The sequence below is a fragment of the Hypanus sabinus genome, chromosome 9 (assembly GCF_030144855.1).
Source record: "Hypanus sabinus isolate sHypSab1 chromosome 9, sHypSab1.hap1, whole genome shotgun sequence".
NCBI lineage: Eukaryota > Metazoa > Chordata > Chondrichthyes > Myliobatiformes > Dasyatidae > Hypanus > Hypanus sabinus.
In genome coordinates this window covers 43,426,221-43,445,884 of record NC_082714.1, presented here as the reverse complement: position 1 = coordinate 43,445,884, position 19,664 = coordinate 43,426,221, and the positions used below count along the sequence as shown (strand labels likewise).

General features: G+C 39.1%; 1 protein-coding gene across 2 annotated transcripts in view; it reads right to left on the bottom strand.

Moving 5' to 3' along the window:
* The window catches only part of znf598 (zinc finger protein 598), a 32,257-nt gene extending 13,577 nt beyond the window's left edge, over window positions 1-18,680 (bottom strand). Inside the window, exons 1-7 of one of the 2 annotated variants that reach the window (XR_009513962.1) lie at window positions 18,218-18,680; window positions 11,943-12,055; window positions 11,418-11,547; window positions 7,934-8,145; window positions 6,976-7,193; window positions 2,828-2,924; window positions 536-714 (exon numbers count right to left, since the gene is read on the bottom strand). Coding sequence is in view for 1 of the 2 variants with exons in the window: in XM_059979570.1 (XP_059835553.1) it covers window positions 536-714; window positions 2,828-2,924; window positions 6,976-7,193; window positions 7,934-8,145; window positions 11,418-11,547; window positions 11,943-12,055; window positions 18,218-18,445 (1,177 nt within the window). In the remaining variant the exon portion in view is untranslated. The remainder of the gene's footprint in view (window positions 1-535; window positions 715-2,827; window positions 2,925-6,975; window positions 7,194-7,933; window positions 8,146-11,417; window positions 11,548-11,942; window positions 12,056-18,217) is intronic. The other variant, XM_059979570.1, reaches the window with a different exon arrangement.
* Between the last annotated feature and the right edge of the window lie 984 nt (window positions 18,681-19,664).

Sequence of the window (19,664 nt, the reverse complement as noted above, 5' to 3'; positions counted from 1 at the left end):
CACCCTGATGTTCTGCAACAAAAGTAGAAAATGTTGTGAATACTCAGGCGAGGTATCAATCGTGGCACGGGAGATTGTGACATTTCAGGATGATGACTGTTTATCTTGATGACACGATAAGTTACGAAGAAGTTATAAACTTGAAAATGTTAACTGTTTCTATAGCTATTTTGGTCACTTGACCTGTTGAGTATTTGTAGCCCAGTTTTTTTAAAAGAAAGATTGTATTGTTTATTCCTTTTCATAGTTGAAATACATCTTTTAAACATTACTTTGATTAATTCATTATTTGTGCATGTCTGCTTTTATCCTTCATTGGTTTTAGAACCATAACTATTCATTTACCCCTTCATCTTACCCAAAACCATACTGATTAGTTTGAAATCCCTGTATCTATTTGTTCATTCTGACTAAGATCTCAGTTCCTGCTATATTCATCTAGAAGATATTCAGACAGCACAAGGCCTGTCAATTACACCACCTATTGAAAACCAGTATACGTAATTGACAAGTAAACAGCGGAGCTGAAACAAACCTGTAGTCTCACTAGTCGACTTAACTACACTCTTAGCATTACATGCGTCATCCTTTTCACCATGATTATTTTTGCCATTATCAGTTGCTTCCTTTGAAGCAGCTTGCTTCTTTTCCTCTTGCCTTCGTGCTGCTATAGATGCTCGAACAGCTGCAGCAACTTCACGATCTTCTTCCTCTCTGGAAAACCAAGGGTTAATTAGTTACAAATCAAGTCAATGGAGAACTAAACAGAAACTGGCATTATAACATCCAGTTCCTTTATTAGATATTTTATTCAAATCAACTGCCTCCCATTTTATTTATCACTCTTGCCATTCTTCAATTTTTCCAATGCTGATATACTGTTTTGTCCCATTTTGTGAATTTTAGAACCTCCAGTTTGTAATCTTCATAAGTAGAAATAAAACCTCAAATAGATTTTCTACCACTGTATTTTCAATATCCGTAGAACCCACCCCCACCAATGACTTAGCAATGTGCACCTCAGAGTATTCATCCTTCAGAAAAAAAAAAATTGCTGATGCTTGGCCCTTGGAAGATTGAACTCATGCCCCAATAAATGTACATTGATGAGGACGATGTAGAAAATAAATAATTTCTAATTAACAAAGAATATTTCAAAACAAAAACAAAGGCAAAGCTAGGTATTACTCTCCCTAATGTTTAATTAGGATGTGCTGGCCATAATGAGTTTTTTGGTTGTACAAGTGGTGGCAGATGCTACCAAATGGGTATTTAAACACAGGGCTATCCCAATAATCACACCAATAATTTATACTCTCAACATATGCAGCAAAAACAGAGTGCAGGCCCAGCAAAACCCTTCTGCCTAGTCATTAGGATTCTAGTGCTGGTCTAGGGCAGCACAGGTATTTTGATTGGAGAGAGAAAAAATGTCACTGAAAGTGAAATAAAAGGAGAAAAATTTAGGTAAATGAATAGCACAGTTACAGAAAACCAGAAACTGAAGTATTAATAGATGTAGCATTTAATAAGATTTTGTTTGATACCAACTTTTTACCGCATTAACTAAATATCCCTGGGTTCACTTAGTATCCAACTATCTATCAATCTGTTACAGAGCTTCCACAACCCTCTCAGACCACAAGACAAAGAAGCAGAATTAGGCTATTTTGGCCATTGAGTCTGCTCTGCCATTCAATCATGGCTGATCCTTTTTCTCCTCCTCAGCCCCATTCCCTAGCCTTCTCCCCATAACCTCTGATGCCGTGTTCAATCAAGAACCTGTCAAGCTCTGTTGAATACATTCAATGCCCTGGCCTCCACAGCTGCCTGTGGTAACAAATTCCACAAATTCACCACCCTCTGACTTAAGAGATCTGTCCACATCTCTTTTTTCCAAAATGGACGCCCCTCTATACTGAAGCTGTGCCCTTTTGTCCTAGACTCCCCCACTCCCACATCTACTCATAGGTGAAGAATTCCAAAATTCACAGCCCTCTGAATGAAACCATGCAATGGTTATCAGGCAGATGCTGGATTTCTGGTGTTTTCTCCAGCCACCATCTGTTCTTTAAAACATACCTTTTTTTTTGGTTTTCTGGAGAGAATTCAATCCAATACTATGTTGCAGTTTGGGTAACTGGTTCCTAAATCTGAACATTCTCAAAACCAATCCCTGCTGGTCACTGGTAGTTGATCCAAAAGCCTTCACACAAGTACAAATTATGGTGGATTTAAGTGTAATCCAGGCATTGAGGCTCTGGGAGTGAGGAGTCCCCAGACTGACTGAACAAGAATTTGTTTGCAAGGCCAACAAGATCTTTTTTTTTTGCAGTAGCATTTCAGTTGTCAATGCTGTTTTGAAGCTGATAAAAATGACAGAGTGAATTAAGCAGCAGTCAGCCCAGCAGTCATTTGTACTTGTTATAACAAAGAGAACACCATGTTTAAAATTACTCAGTTGGACAATGACAAATGTAACAGGTGCCAATTTAGGACTGAGGGTTTTGCCAAGGGGTCTTCTTTGTAAATCATGATGAGACAGTGTTGCTAACACAAAAGGCCTTTTATCAGGAGGAGGATGCCAAAGGAGTCTTGCTACCAAGTATTGCAAGCCATTTAAGTTCATATTTATGGAATCTGCAAGTTTTGTTTTTTTTTGACTCAGAACTTCAATAATGAAGCACAGAAGGAAAAATAAACAGTGATCTACAAGATTGTGAAGGTACACAGAACAATACCAAACAGATCCCAATATGGTTACAAAGATCTTCAGAAGGAACAAGATTTGAAATTACAACACCTTGTTAATCACACAACATATTACCTGTTATATTTCCACCTGCCTCGTCGGTTTTGTCCTCTATTCTGGCCTCTTCTATTAAATCGATCCACTTCTTCATAATCCTCTCCACCTAAAATACCTACAGCAAGTAGTAACATTAGCTGTGAATGAGCATCCACCAAAACAAGGACAAAAAAATATTTATTATTTCAAAAACTATCATTCTATTTCCTGAGCACAAAAAGTAACCTTGAGTTTACATAAATAGTTAAAGTCCATTATTAGAGTTGATCATCTTTTGCCTTGGGTATCAGCTATCTGTGAAAAAATCACTGGGAAAATTGCTAGAAATGCAGATTGACAATAGCTCAAAACTAAAGTGAACTGCCAGCTTTCTACAAGATGTGGCACGGTTTTAGACTTCCATGCTTCTGTGGTTCCATGCAGTGAACCAAGATAGGCCAGATCATGTGCCTTTGTATCTAACATCCTATTTCGACACTAACTTAAACACTGAATGGAACTGTCGATGTTATGAAGACAGTAAAGCCAATGTTTTAAATTACATGTTCTTTTAAAGCATTTTTTAAAATTACAAACATTTATATTTAAGTTGTTCAAATTAATGAACATCTTATTCCTAGATATTTAAAATGGCAAAGGCCTTTGACTGTGCTGAGATGAGAATTTTCAGCCCTGCTGGCTATTGGCATCTGGCATATATTAGCATAGGTAATTGCGTCACTGCTATCAAGCTGAATCCAGGATGATTCAGGCAATATGCCTAATTTTTAACCTGTTTATCAGCATCAAATTCAGGGACTTCTTTAATCAATTACATTTTTAGCAGTAGTGGATGAATACATCCAATACAAAATGAAATACAAAAATCATTCCAATGAATAAAAATAATAATAAGTAGTAAAAGAAAAATATGATCCCATTTCTAAAACCCTAAAGTGAAATTTAATGTAAAAATGAGGTAAATGATGAGTCTACACAAGATACTATTTAATCAACAGATGGAGTACTTTTAGACAAACTACATGCATGAGTAAGCCAAATGTTTCAATGTACCCTTTAAATAATCTAAGATCAAAGAATATAAATCAAATCAGAAAAACCCATGGTTTAAATTACCAACAATAAACTATCGAGATAACTACAGTGCAACTCCAGAAATTTCACAAGAGGACTGTAATTTAGTTAGGTCTGGAGAGGCTAATGCAAATGTAACAAATTGGAACTCCAGGTACTGTATATTCTTAATTAATCACAAACTATTGTTTCTATGCAAAAATAGAAAGCATTTCAATTGAAAAAAATGTGGAGCAATTTCTGGACCTACACTGGAGCACACTCATTAGGCAATGGATAGCCAGAAAGAGCAACAGTTTAGAAAACACCCGTGAAGCACAATGTAATTTACATTTAAAATGATGTGTAAACATAATCCACTCAAAAAGGCAACACTGAATTCTTGAATCCAACTTGCATATGGTCGAAACAAAAAGTTACATGCAGTTTAGCTCCAATACAGTGGCATTTAATGTAAAAATGAGGTAAATGATGAGTCTACACAAGATATTGTTTAATCTGCAAATGGAGTACTTAGTACTTTTGGGCACTACCATTACTGAAGATCAACAGGCAAGGAAAGAGGTAATGCAGATTCACTTAGATAACTAGGAATGAAAAGAAAACAAGTGAGACTTGTAATAAAATTAACTTATTAAACAGAAATTCAGAAAGGGCCCCCAAGTGCATTGTGAAAGATTATTTCATAAGACCAGTTTTGATATTACAAGCAGAAATGAGGTTAGCATTTGAAAACAAGGATTAAATCAGTGTTTAATAATTTGTGGGTAGTTTTCAGATTCAATAAGCAGTACTTAGTGAGACTATTCTGGGGGAAGAGAAGCAGGATTGGGTAACATTTAGCAAATCTATATGGGTAGAACTTAGAAATAATAAAATGGGTGATAACTTTGAAGGGATTGTACAAGTCTCCCTAATAGCAGGAATTCAAGCAGCAACATGCAAGGAAATCACAGAATCACAGGGCATAAGAGTTGGCAATTTCAACTTCCCTAATAATCACTGGGACTGACCATGCTAAGGGATTAGATGAAGCTGAATTTGTTAAGTGTACAGGAAAGTTTTCTGAAACAGTATGTAGATGGCTCTGTTAAAGAAAAGCCTTTATCAACTTCAGCTTAGGAAAAGAGGCTAACTGAGTGGCTACTGATAGTGTGAGGAAAGGGCAGAGTACTTTGGGTCTAGTGCCATAATTCTATTGGTTTTAAGATAGCTTTAGAAGATAGGGCTAATTCAAAAGTTAAAGCCCTAAATTGAAGCAAGATTAAATTTGATGGCATTAGAAAAAGAACTAGCAAAAATTGATTGTGACAGGCTATTAAAGGTATAAGAACGTCAGGCAAATGGGAAACTTTTGAAAATGAGATACTTCAGGGCCAGCATGTTCTTGTTAGAGTGAAGGACAAGGCTTGCAGAATTAGGGAATCACAATAAGGGTGAGATTAAGGCTTTGGTCAAGAAAAAGGAGGCATACACGAGGCAAACAAGACCCTTGAGGAATGCAAGGGATGTAAGTTAGGACAAAGAGAACACGGGATTCCTTGGCAGATAAGAGTGAAGGAGAATCCTATCCAATTCTACAAGTGTATTTAGAGCAACTGGGTAATTACAAGACAGTAGGTCCTTTGAGGAATCAGTGTAGCAATGTGTGGTGGCACAACACAAGTGACCCGGGTTCAATTCCTGCTGTCTGTAAGGAGTTTGTATGTTCTCCCCCTGAATGCTTAGGTTTCCTCCAGGTGCTCCAGTTTCCTCCCACAGTCCAAAGACATACCAGTTGGTAGGCTAATTGGTTACTGTAAAGTGTCCCGTGATTCGACTAGGATTAAATTGGGGGGGGGGGGGGGGGGGTTTGCTGGGCTACGCAACTCGAAGGATCTGAAGGGCCCATTCCACGATCTTTCTCAGTAAATAAATAAAGATGTGCAGGATCTAAATGAATACTTCAATTGTGTTGTCCAGAAAAGTTCATGGAACCTAGCAAGTTCAAGGAAAGTGATACCCTGAAGCAAAATTTTTAAGGTGGTGGTGCGAAGCAAAGAAGAAGCTTGCCCCTAGCCCGCAGTGAGATACCAGAAGACTGAAGGAAAGCTTTTTTTTTAAAAAAAAGCCAGGGAATTACAGGCCCCAATGGGCTATTTTTCAGTAGTGGAAAGTTATTGGAAGGGGTTCTGAGAAGATTTGGTTGCATATATAAAGGCAAATTAGCAATACTTAATGTAGCTTTGTTCATGGCAGATCGAATCAGATTGCGTTTTTAATTTACAAAAGAAGATTGACAAAGGTAGGGTGGTGAATGCTGTCTCCATGGACTTTAGCAAGGCCTCTGATAAATCCCAGATGGTAAATTGGCCCAAAAAGTGAGAATACTTGTAGGACATAGGTCAGTTAGTAAATTAGTGAAGTTTGCTTTCAATGGCTGAGTAATGAAGAAGTTGGGACATCATGTTACTGTTGTATAACTTGTTGGTTAGGCTGCAGATGGAGGATTGTTTACAATTCTGGTCATGGGCGCTATTAAGCTTGAGGCAGTGCATAAAAGACTCATAGGGATATTGTCTGGACTGGAGAGTTTGAGATACAAGGAGAGGAGTTTCTAACCACTCCTCCCACCCACCCCCACAGACAGAAGGTGTTGGGTATGTGAAACAAGCTGCCAGAGGAAGTGGTAGGGGCAGGTACAATTACAACATTTAAAAGATATTTCGACAAGTCTACGGATAGGAAAAGTTAAGAGGATATGGGATTAGTATGGATAGGCATCTTAGTCAGCATGTTATAATTAGGGCCAAAAGGCATGTTTCTATGCTGTGCAATTCTATGATTCTATTGTCACTTGTGGAAATACAGAGATATTGATGGATACAGAAATAAAAGGGAGAATTTTTTGATCAGAAAAGATGCTCCCATGGCAAATCCAGATTCAGCAGAGAAATAATGCTCAGATGGCATCTGTTTACTCCAACAGATTATAAGTTTGTGTATTTTTGGGATTCTTCAGCTCCTTTCTTAATGGTAACTTGAAATTATGAGGAAAATCATAATTGAACCACAATTTGCAATTGTACTGGTCAACTACCGCACACTGTTACCTTCATTTCGCCTTTGATGTCGAGGAGCATAATTGAACTGCAGGTCAATCTGTCTATTTTGTCTGGCCTCTGCTCTGTTTTTGCTGTGGGAAGCAGCTTTATGTGCTTTGTAATCAATTTCAGAACGAAAAGCATGAGTAAACTGCTCAGTATTACAACGTCCTTCTTCACACAGATAGTGCTTCTCCCGAAAATGATCACGAAGATAATCATAATCACTGCAACAAAATTAAATGCAAATTTTTTTGGGATTGTTCATGAAATAATATAGACCAATAAGGGCATAACAGAACAGAAAATTGCTTATCTAGCACACTGCTTTTAATTGTATACATTCTTGGAGATTAATTGAAGAAACAACAAAAACAATTAACTAAGGTTTTACTGCTGATGGTCAACAACAGAACCCCTCTGGAAAACAAGGACATGATAGAATTCAACAGTGATAACCCCAAAACATTCAACATCTAGGTCCATTTGAATTAAGTGAGCACTTTCAGGAAAGAGATGGTTAAATTCAGTAGGTTTCTGCTCAAATGGGATGTTGAGAATTCTGCAGCTGAAGAAAACAAACCAAAACTCCAGTTCATATTGTATGACATTCAACACACAGACTTCAACATCATCATATTGTAAACAAAGACTCTTCCCCCACCCCCTGATCTCACACCCAGTATCAACGTTGAGCATGATCACATTCTGCGTAAGTGATTCTTTCCTTGCAGGTCCTCTACAATAACTGCAATCTACATGCCATTTCTACCCCTTATTGCTCATTCTTTTAGTCTATAAAAGATATATTATAATAAAAATCATTATTATGTTGCAAATACCTACCCTGTATAACTAAATGAAAAGATCAAGTTTCTGTTGGGATAAACCACGTTAAACTGTGCATCAGTAAATTTGTCTCTAAAAGTTCCATTTTGTAGTTTGCCCACAATTTTATCCGACTTACCTATAATATTCCTGAGCACCATCAGAGTCACAGAAATGGCAGAAATAGTGATCCCGCCTCAAATGTTTAAGTAATTCATCATTATCTAGATAACGATCATCACAGAATTTGCACAAAGGATGGCCACGATGTGAAGTATCATCTGGGTCACCATGTATTCGATGACGGGCAAGGTCTTTCCGGTTATACCATTTTCGTTCATAGCTGAAAATCTGAAAGGCATTTAATTAAAATGAAATAATTCATTTTACCAAGTAGCAATTTCATGGAAAGGCATCAGTTTCACTTTGCAAACTAATATGACAGATGCATAAAACAATACTAATCAGAAATTAACTTCTTACTGAAGATCTCTTAAACATACCATGTAATTTTTGTCTTCTAATTTACTAAGTAATTAACATTTAATTTTTGTTAAATGATTAGTTATTGTACTTTAATAAATTGTATATAGTTGCAACTCAAGTTAAAAACAACTAAAACAAAACACTGAATAAATAACATTGAATTGTAAACAATTTTATAATAAGACCACGTACATCCACGTTAAATCTTAAAAAGGTGTTCGTAACTTTGATCAAAAGCAGATTAGTTAAAACAGTAATATATAGTTTTGGTAATATTTCAGCATTGTTAATCAGTTAAATTCTTCTGAAGACTGAACATAAAAGCCTTGAAACTGATTTCCATTTCAAGATTTCAAACACTTCTTACATTTCCAATGTGAAACTAGATAACAAAATATAGTTACAAAGTTGAATTTATCGCATGATACTAAACCATACCTGATAACTAAGAAGCTTTCAACGCTGAAAATAAAAATTTAAGGATAAAATTTACAAAAAATGGGTCAACTGCAAAGTAACTCATTGTTTGGCAATATTGATTTTATCCATCAGACTCAGTTGATTAGTTTCACAAGGGGAAATTAAATTCAGCAGTTTAACTAAATATTCATTAAAACAAACTACTCAGTGTCCATGAAGTCCATCTGGCTTTCTATAGTTCAGGGATGAAAATGTGCCATCATTTATCCAATTGGCCAATGTAAATCCAAACTCTCAAACTTAACTGACTCTCAACCCAAAGATTACTATTCATGTAGTAAACCATCAAAATATATATTTAAAAAATCACAAGAGTAGAATCAGACTGACCACTTAGCATTGGACATAGCTGGGACAGTCAACCACAAGTTGGTGGTTATGTGTCAAAATTGAAAGTAACAGAAATGCATCTCCTGGCCAATTTCTTGAACTTGTCAGACCCATTTCCCTTTTGTGTCTTGTGTAACAGACAGAAGAAACCCAAGAAACAACAAAAAAAAAAGAGAAATAGACCATTTTATTTGTTATGCTTGTATTGGCAATCAAGACCATGTTTCTCTCCCAAAAAAAAAACAACTTGTGCCACTTTCTTATACTCACTTAACATCCTATTCGATCCATTGCCAATTTGCATAAATGTAGCAACTGAGCCTCCACAGTGCTCTTAGAGAATTCCAAAAATGTATTAGCCTTTCTTCTCACATCTGTCCTAAATGGTTAATCTTCAACATTGAGACTGTAATCCCTGGTTCTGGACACCCTAACCACAGGAAACAAAATCTCCACATATACCCTCTCAAGGCTCATTGGAATCTTAATGCTTCAGCAGAAAAGAGTAGCCTTTAGCATCTCTAAGTTCCATAGTTTCAAGTCACAAATAAGTAAATCATTGCCCTCTCTAAAGTGCTAAATCAATGAGTAGGATAACAAGGACACAGAATATACTTATGGGAATTTCATATGCCATCAGAAGATTGACGAAAGCAGCTTACACAAAATGCTACAGAAACTCAGGTCAGGCAACATCTATAGAAAGGAATAAAAAGTCCACATTTCAGGATGTGACCCTCCATTTGTTCACCCTTCAACAAAAGTAGCTATTGACTTATACAGAGAGCAAGATCAGGCTGAACAAATGTAATCCAACAGTCAACTTATCTACAATAGAAGGTAGAGCTTAGGAGGATTAATGGTGCCTAATGGTGACTCCTTTGCTTGCATCTTTGGAAACAGCTCTATTTCCATCTTTAGTATCTCTATTTTTCCCTTTCAGGGTTCTTTTGAAGACCCTGACCTGGAGTTACATGCTGACTTCGGTTCTTTGCAGGAATGGGACACGCTCTTGGGGTCCAGCTCAAATTCAGAAGCCTAGGACCTTGGGGGCGCTGGAGATGAGCAGATTGAGAGTCGTGTCACAACAGGAGACCTGCGTGTTGTCAGGGGTGTCAGAATATCTGCTGTGGCCCTGGAGACCTGGGATCTTTGCGATCTTCAGACACAGAGCTCAAGAAAGCGGCATAATGGACTTTTAACATCGTAAACCAGTGAGTTGTTTGTTATGTCTTCCCGCTCGCTGGGAAAATGGAGACACCCCTTTCTCCCTTATTAGGGAGAGAGAGAACCTGTGGTATGTCAAATACCAAGTGAAACGCGAAGTCTTTGGGGTAACTGCAGGTTTGTGTTTTTGCTATTGCTTTGCTCATGCTTGAGTGCTCAGTGGCAGTGCAGATGGCTGTTTTCTTTCTTGCCTGTGTGGTGGTGGGGGAGAGGGTTCGGGGAATTGTTACTTGATGCCACTTACACAAGGGAGGGAGGAGCTGGGCAGTGGGAGAGTTTTGGGGTTTTAACATTTAAATATCGTTCATTCTTTGGGGCACTCCTCTGTTTTTGTGGGTGGTTGTGAAGAAAAAGCACCTCAGGATGTATAGTGTATACATCTCTCTGACATTAAATTGTACCTTTGAACTTCAGAACCATAATGCACAGAGAGTGAAATGTTACAAGTTCTTGTGAAGAACAGAAGTTTGAACTTCACTGTGAGGAAAATGTGTTCAACCACAGCAATGCCACAAACAGCACCAGGTGTATCTAAGTGTGGCACCCAGTTAATCAATTCTACAATTACTATGATCCTGCCAAACACAATTGTGAATACTTGTGACTTGTTAAATAGACATGAGATGAAATGGCTACTTAAACACTTTTGAACATCCCAAGAAACCCCAAACAATCCATGAGAAAGCAGTATATGTAACTGGCAGAGAATATTCTAATTTTTCAATGAGCGGTGAACTATAGTCTTCCATGGGATACAATTAAAACAAGTTTTATTTGACAATAGCTTACAAACCAGCATTCTCTGGCACTTAGAAGGTCAAAGGCAGCAGGTCCATGGAAACATTACAACTGCACAATCCCAATTTGACCATTTATTCATCTTCACCTGTTTAAGCATCAAGTTTATCTTCAGCAAAAACTGTAATAATTCAAGTCAGCACATCACCATAACTTAAGGTCAATCAGGATGGACAGATATTTGTTTGGCAGAAAATTCTACATCTGAGGCATAAATATTAAAAATAAAAACACACAAAAGCAATTTTTAAAAAAAGGCTGGCAGGTACCCAGTATCTCAAACTTCCGATCAAATAACTCACCTGGAGGTGTCTTACGCACAGTTTACAACTGAACATCTCGTGTTGCTTTCTCATGTGATGTTCTAGTTCTTCAAAGGTATTGAAGGGTCTTGACTCAAGACATACTGAGCAGTCATGCTGCAGGAGTTTCCTGTTAGAAATAAATGAATAAAACAGAAAATATTGAATGTAAAATACCCAAATAAACAACTGATAAAGGCAAGTTGCAAGTACACACAATGCACTTTCTTTTTCTGAACCAAGTAGACTGTCTGGGCACCATGCTGCAAGGTCCAAACACCATAAAATTAACCCGTTCAATTTTCAGCTTATTTTTATTAAATTAAAAATATTAATGGTAATATGCTGCTCATTTTCTCCTCCATGAGATCCAATTTGCTAGGAGAAAGAGTCTGAATTGAATTAACAAAAATTGGCATGTTCCACTTAAAAATGCCATGAAAAATATTAACAAAGATCCTAATAGATTCAACATTAGAAACTGCTGGAGAGTCACTATTTTTAAAAAAGAGAAAACTGAAGTACCTGAACTGGGTATGAATCTTCCCATCAGCAATATAAATACCATATTTCTTTTCATGGTGGAATTGATGAGTTATTATTGTTGAAAATGGAGACATTTTATTCACAAATACAACCTGCAAAGGACATGATTGCTATTAGTATTTTTACTATAAATATAAATACAATGGCCAGGTTTGCAGAATTTTTTTTTTTTAAATGTGCTCATCTCTACTCAGCATTGTTACATTAAATTGGTTCAGAAGTATCCAGATATATTATGTTCAATCCATTTCCAAAAGAACATCAAACATCAAGTAGTTTCACAGCCTATGTCGGGATCACTCATTTTGCTGCATGGGTGATCATGAATATCCTTGTTTGGTGTCAATAAACTTTGAAACTCTAGTTATGTTTGTACCCAAACACAGAGCCCAATTAAAGTTAAAGCAAAATAATACTAAACTCCGTAATATTTCTGGATACTGCTGTATTTTGTTTTAAACAAAATCTCAGAACTTCTGTGGCTTACCATATGGAATCTAGGAAAGTAGTACTGGAGAGGCTCATGCCAAAAATTACAATTATCTGGAAAAATGCTTAGTTTTGGACATCATACATCAAGAAATAAATGCTAGACTTTAAGCAAAAATGATACAGTACATGACTATCAGTTATTCTAGGCTTTGAAATAAATTTATGAGACATCTTTCAAACCGACCTGAAAAAAAAAGATCAAGTAGATTACAACCCCAGGATCCATGATTTGTCTCATTTTGCCAGGCATATGGTTCTTACTTTAGATTTACAAACCCCTAACCCTAAACCTTGCATGGTCAGAACAGAGTTTAGGCCACAAATCCTCCATTCCGCATTATTCTGTATTCTAAAAAAATACCATGGCAAATATTTCCAAATTAAAATCTAAACGCTTTCTAGAATTAACTGGGAGGTCACTCTCTCATAGAACAGTAACAGTAGCTTTTACATTTTGTACCTGCCAACTAAAAATTTCAAATTCAATACGGAACTGAAATTCATACACTGGTAAAGAACATCTACTTGCAGATACTTCTGTAACTGCATAATGGGAAACAATGAAAGAAGAAATAGCAAGAGTTCAAGGCCAATGTGTTCCTGTAATAGTAATAGCCATGGGGTAACAAGTGCATGGAACATTGGATATTAAGAGATAGCAAGGGATGGAGAAAGAAAAAGCAAACATGAGAGATAGAGGGAATGAATGACAGAGCAGCCCAGAGCACAAAAGTATAGGGAGGTTCTTAAAAAATTAGAAAGGCAAATACAGGTTAAAAAAAAAAATCAGCATACAGGATTAAAGTAAATGTGAAGGTGTCTTATGATTATGTTAAGGGCAAAAGAATACCTAGTGCAAAAATAGGACCCATTAGGGACAATATGTTCAATCTCTGCATGGAGCCAGAAAGTTAAGGCAAGATCCTAAGCACTACTTAAAAAAATACTTTAGCAGGCTTAATACCCAGATAAATCCCCAGGATTGGATGCAATTTATACCAGGCTGCTACAAGAGTAAGAAGTTAGGAGAGCTGGGAATCCAGCTGAGATTTATACATCTTCACTGAACACAACTGTGGAATTATTGGAGAACAGCAAATTGATCCCCCTTTTCAAGAAAGGGAGCAGGGAAAGGTGGTAGGCACCATCAACAAGTTTACAGATGACACAAAGTTCAGCAGAGTTGCTGTCAGAGTGGAAGGTCATCTTAGGCTGCAAAGAGGTATCAGCTTATTGGCAAAATGGGCTAGAAAATGGCAGATTGAGTTTAATCCAGGCAAATGCAAAGTGATGTATTTAGGAGTACTGAATGAATAGCAAATTCTTGGAAAGTATCAAGGAATAGAGGCCTTGGAGTAAATATCAATAGTTCCTTGAAAAAATAGCAAAATATGTACAGAACATAGGTTAGAAAGACATTATGGAATACTGACTTTCATTTGACAGGGAATCAAAAAGGGAAACTACACAGGTCAGACCTCAGCTGAAGTATGGCATGCAGTTCTGATATCCATGCTATCAAAAGGATGAGGTAGCATTGGAGAAGATGCAGAGGATAATCCACAGGATGTTTCCCAGGATAGAACAGTTCAGAAAAACTGAAGAAACCTGGACTGTTTACCATGGAGTAGTTACTTAAAGGTGACATGACTAAGCTACGTAAATATGAGCAATATAAATATGGTAGACTGCAGGAAACCTCCTATATCAGAGGCAAATAAAATCAGAGAATATAGCTTTATGGCAAAGGGGAAAGAAATTTAGAAGGGATATGAGGAAGATCTTCACTACACTCGAAACTACTGCTTGAAGATGATAAACTGTGGGGGAGGGGTGGTCACTGACAGCATTTAAGGTGTCTAGATGAGCACTTGAATCACTTAGGCAAAGAAGGTTGAGAACCAGATGCTGGGAGATGGATTTAATGCCCACTAGTCTGCATGGACGCATTGGGCTGAATGGCCCATTTTCATGCTACACGATTTTATAACTCCTTGGCTATTCCACTCAATCTTCCAGTGTAGAATAAGAGGTAGCTTTAAGTCAGTAGATAAACTGCTATTTGGATGTTTCAAGCTGTAAAAAAGCACAACCATATATTACAGAGGCACAAGAGAGGAGTTTATCCAGGTGGATTGGAGGAGGATACCAGCAGGGATGGCAGGGGTAGACAACCATGCTGACAGGGAAGTTATGAACAGCATAGAACACAAAGAAAGGGCATATAAGGAAACAAGAGTGAGGGGGAAGTTGAATGATTGGGAAGCTTTTAAAATCCAAAAAAAAAGCAACTCAACAATCTATAAGAAGGGAAACGATGAATTATGAGGACAAACTAGCCAATAATATAAAGCAGGATACTAAAAGTCTTTTCAGTTATATAAGGAGTTAAAAGGTGGTGAGAGTTGATACTGGACTACCGGAAAATGATGTTGTTGAGGTAGTAATGGTGGACAAGGAAATAGCAGGTGACTTAATGGGTACTTTGCATCAGTCTTCATTGTGGAAGACACGAGCTAAGTGCCAGAGGTCGGTGAGTGTTAGGGAGCAGGAATGAGTGCCATTGTATTACAAAGGAAAAAGTGTGAGAAATACTCAAAAGTCTTAAGGTGGATAAGCCACCTGGACCAGATGGATTACATTCCAGAGTCCTAAGAAAGGTTATTGAAGAGATAATAGATGTATTGGTAATGATCCTTCAAGAATCACTTGATTTTGGCATGGTCCTGGAGGACAGGAAGGTTGCAAATGTCACTCAGCTCTTTAAGAAGGGAGGAAGGCAAAATAAAGGAAATTATAGGCCAGTTAACCTAATCTCAGTGGTTGAGAAGGTGTTGGAGTCTATTCTTAAGAATGACGTTGTGGGGTACTTGAAGACTAATGATAAAATAAGTCAAAGACAGTTCTGGTTTCTGTCAAGGGAAATCTTGTCTAACCAACCGGTTATTGTTCTTCAAGGAAGTAGCAAGGAGGGTGGACGAAGGAGAGGCGGAGGATGTCATTTACTTAGATTTTTAGAAGGCATTTGATAAGGTGTCACATGAAGCTGCTTAACAAGATAAAATCCTATGGCAATACAGGAAAGATACTGGCAGGAAAAAGGAATAGCTGACAGGAGGAGGGAGCGAGTATAAATAAAACGAGCCTTTTCTGGTTGGCTGCCAGTGGCGTTCTTCACGGGTGAGTATTGGGACCGCTACTTTTCACATTGTTTGTCAATGGTTTGGATAATGGAATTGATGGCTTTGTGACAAAGTTTGCAGATGATATTGTTATGTACCCCATAACTGGGTCACTTACCAGCAAAGATAGAGAGGTCCGTTGAAGTCTGATGGTACTATTTTAACAGTATTTATTGATAAAAATACACAAAATAATATCAATGCAAACATACAGATAATATACGTCGTCAATACTAAGTCTAAAAGTGCGGGTATAATAATAATCAATAAGAAATAGCTCTATCGTTGTCTAGGGGATAATGTATTGTCCAATGGAAATATAAAAGTCACTGTTAGTTCGTTCAAGCTGCAGAGTTTTGGTTTGAGAGAAAGACGGGTTAAAACTTGCCCAGTCCTTTTATGATGTCAATCCTTTGAGAGTCGTTGGGAGTTGGTTTCCCCGTTGTTAGCTAAAAGCCGTTTTTCCGTGGTAAAGGGCACCGGTTCCGGGGCAAATGGAACCGAACGCACGTGGCCTCCCCACCAGCTTCCGCTATTACGGGATCGCTAGCATTTCTTCTGGTACGTCTGAGGGGCTGTTCCCACAGCCCCTCTTTTATCTTGACTCACAGGGTCTCAGATGTCAATCAGGTTGGGGTGATGCAATCCCTCCCTCAACCAGCCCACTTTGCTTGAGGGCTACCACGTAGCACAGTATTGTAATACACAAGTCCGTCTCCAAGAGACAATGGCCGTTTCCCGTAGCTTTTATATCGCCGGGGGGGGGGGGGGGGGGGGGAGGTCAAGACATTCCGCATGTCTCTCTCTCTCATTTTCTGGGTCTCCTGACCCAAATCAATAACGATCCTGCGATTCTCAAAAAGGAGGGGGCTGCAGGCGTAACAATATGAAGTTTGGTGGAGGGGTAGATAATGCTGAGGAAGCAATGCTATTGCAGTAGGACTTAAGACAAATTGGAAGAAAGGACAACAAAATAGCGGATAGAATAGTGTGGGAAATGTATGAAAATGCCTTTTGGTAAAGTGCAGAATATTATCTAAATAAGAAGGTTCAAACATCAGAGGGGCAGAGGGACTTAGGAATCCTTTTGAAAAAACTCTCAGAAGTTCAATTTACAGGTTGAGTCTGTGGTAAAACAGCCAAATGCAATGTTGGTATTTATTTCAAGGGGAATAGAATATAATAATAAGGAGATGTCAGGTGTAAGTTTTTTACTCAGAGAGTGGTGAGTGCGTGGTATGGGCTGCCAGCAATGGTGATGGAGGCAGATACGATAGGGTCTTTTAAGAGGCTTTTGAATAGGTACATGGGGCTTAGAAAAATAGAGGGCTATAGGCAAGCCTAGTAATTTCTGAGGTACGGACATGTTTGGCACAACTTCGTGGGCCGAAGGGCCTGTATCGTGCTGTAGGTTTTCTATGTTTCTATCCCATTAAAAATTATATAGTGTGAACTTTGAGCACTGCTATGATGTCTGCATCGGTCCAAATGGGTATAGGTGCAAAGTATAGCAGAAGTTCACAGCATCAAAAATGAACTTTACAAATAAGCACACCTTTGCAATACATTGCCCTTCATGATTAGCTGATTTAAACTTGTAAAGCAAAACTCAATTTTAAGAGCCTACCCGAGGAAATCTGCAGATGTTGGAAATTCAGGCAACACACACAAAATACTAGTGGAACACAGCAGGCCAGGCAGCATCTATAGGGAGAAGCACTGTCGACGTTTCGGGCTGAGACCCTTCGTCCTTCTCCCTATAGATGCTGCCTGGCCTGCTGCATTCCACTAGCAGTTTGTGTGTGTTGCTTTAAGAGCCCACCTTCTGGTTTTCAATACCTGTTACTCTAGCTGGGAAAACGCAAATCTCTTTGGAAAAACCCAAAATCTGTCAATCTTAAAAGTTTAAAAGTAAAACTTATTGTCAAAGTACATGTACGTCACCGTACACAACCCTAAGATTCGTTTTCTTGCGGGAGATACTTAATAAGTTCGATAACAATAGAATCAACGAAAAGCCTAAGAACTGCAAACATTTGACTTGGGCATGTTGCAATACTGGTTAATACGACACTGCGCTTGGACACGTTACAACAACGCAAGTTAATTTCAAAAAGTTGCGGGTCACAAGGAGACAAGCTTAAGAGTACATAAACGAGGTCAGAATCCAAAGACTACCATTAATAACCAAATAACGCCAGATCGAAATAGCCTTAGTCATCTTGAGTACCAGAGAACTTTGACATATTTCAAATTTGCACCTCCACTTCTCATATGCGGGAAGCCGCCAAGTGACAGCATAAAAAGGGAGTGACCTCGGTGTAGGACAACGCATTGATCACGGTGCGGGAGACGTGAAAGACACACAACTTAGTACTGTACCCAGCAATATAAAAACAAAAGACTTTCAGTAGACAGTCCCCCCCCAGGCGGGCCCGACACCAGGGTCTGGGGTGCATGCGCACACCCACCACTGAGGCCCTTTTGTGGGCTCGCCGGGTTCTGCCCCGCTGCCGAGCCGGTGGAGGTTGGGGGCCGGAGGTGGTTAAACTCCCCCTGCTTCCCTCCGATCCTCATTACCTTGTCGAGCTCCAAGCGGCACACGGCGCAGTACTTCTGCCCACACAGGGCCCTCATCTTGGTGGAGCAGCGGTAACAGACCGGGTGATCGCACTTGCCCACGGCGTAAATCTCCAGCTCCTGGCAGCAGAGGACGCAGCTCCTGTCGGCGCCGGGCCCGGGCCCTGCCAGGGCGGAGGCGGGCGCGGCACGATCACTCACTCTGTCCTTCTGACTGTTGGAGGCCATACTCACTGCACTGCACCCCGCTCTCTCTCGAGGCCTGTCTACCGGCTCACCCTCACCCGGCCACTGACGTCACCGCCACCGGCACACGCAGGAACTGACGTCGCGCCGCCCGTGACGTGGCCGGCACGCGGTTTGTTGCTCGGGACTGATGGATGCGGCATGTGGGACAGAGCGCAAGTAGAACGGGACGGGGCGATGGCCCCCAGTTGCCAGGAGCAATGACCATCAACCCAGGCATATTGCATGTCAACAGCCATAACGTGTCGCACAAATCAGCAAAATCTATTCTTTCCCTTCTGCACCGTTATTTATGTTTTTCTTGTGAATGTCGTGCCTGATACCATGTGCATGTGATGCTTCTGCACCTGTGCGTATTTATGACAATAAATTCGACTATGGCCGACTTTTCCTACGTTCATACACACTTTGTATAAATATCTTTCACCTCTTAAAACTTGCCCCCAGCTCACAATAAGCAATTTCTCACTTTCTGACCTTCACGTTTACTTGATGCTGTGAATCACAACAGTAATAATAATAGTAGTGGGAATAACTATTTATCCCGAGTGGGAGATTCTTTGTTAGAGCAGCAACATTTTAAAACACTTAGCAGTGTGCAGAATTAACTAATAGTAAAGTACTGGATATTATATGTAATAATGTTCAAAATATTAAAGCAGAGACTATCTGTGTCCTCCTGTTTCACACATCATAATACTAAAATAAAAATACTAAGGAAAATAAAGTCTCTGCTTTATTTTCCTATCCATCAAAGAGATCCCAATATAGCAAAGCATTCATATTGCTGCTTTACTTATGTGGTGAACTACATATGCCTGGGTGGACACGTCCCCCTCCGCTGACTGCTCCTGTGGCTCCTCCCACAGACCCTTGTATAAAGGGGATTGAGGTCTGAGCCCGGCCTCGCTGTCTCCAGGATGTAGTATGATGGTCAACCACTGCTTGTTCCTTCTTCCAGTCAATAAAAGCCAATATCTCACCTTTACGTCAGAGAGAGTTATTGATGGTGCATCAACAAAACTGACTCGGGGGTGGAATAAACTTGAAAACCATCTTTTGTGTCAAGGTTCTGCATCGGGCCTGAGGGAAGAGGAAAGATAATAGATATAGCAGTATGAGGAGGATTGGGGCTGGGATAGTGTCTGGTAGGTGAGGGGATGATGGGCTGATGGAATCAGGTGGCGGAAGAAGTGGGCAG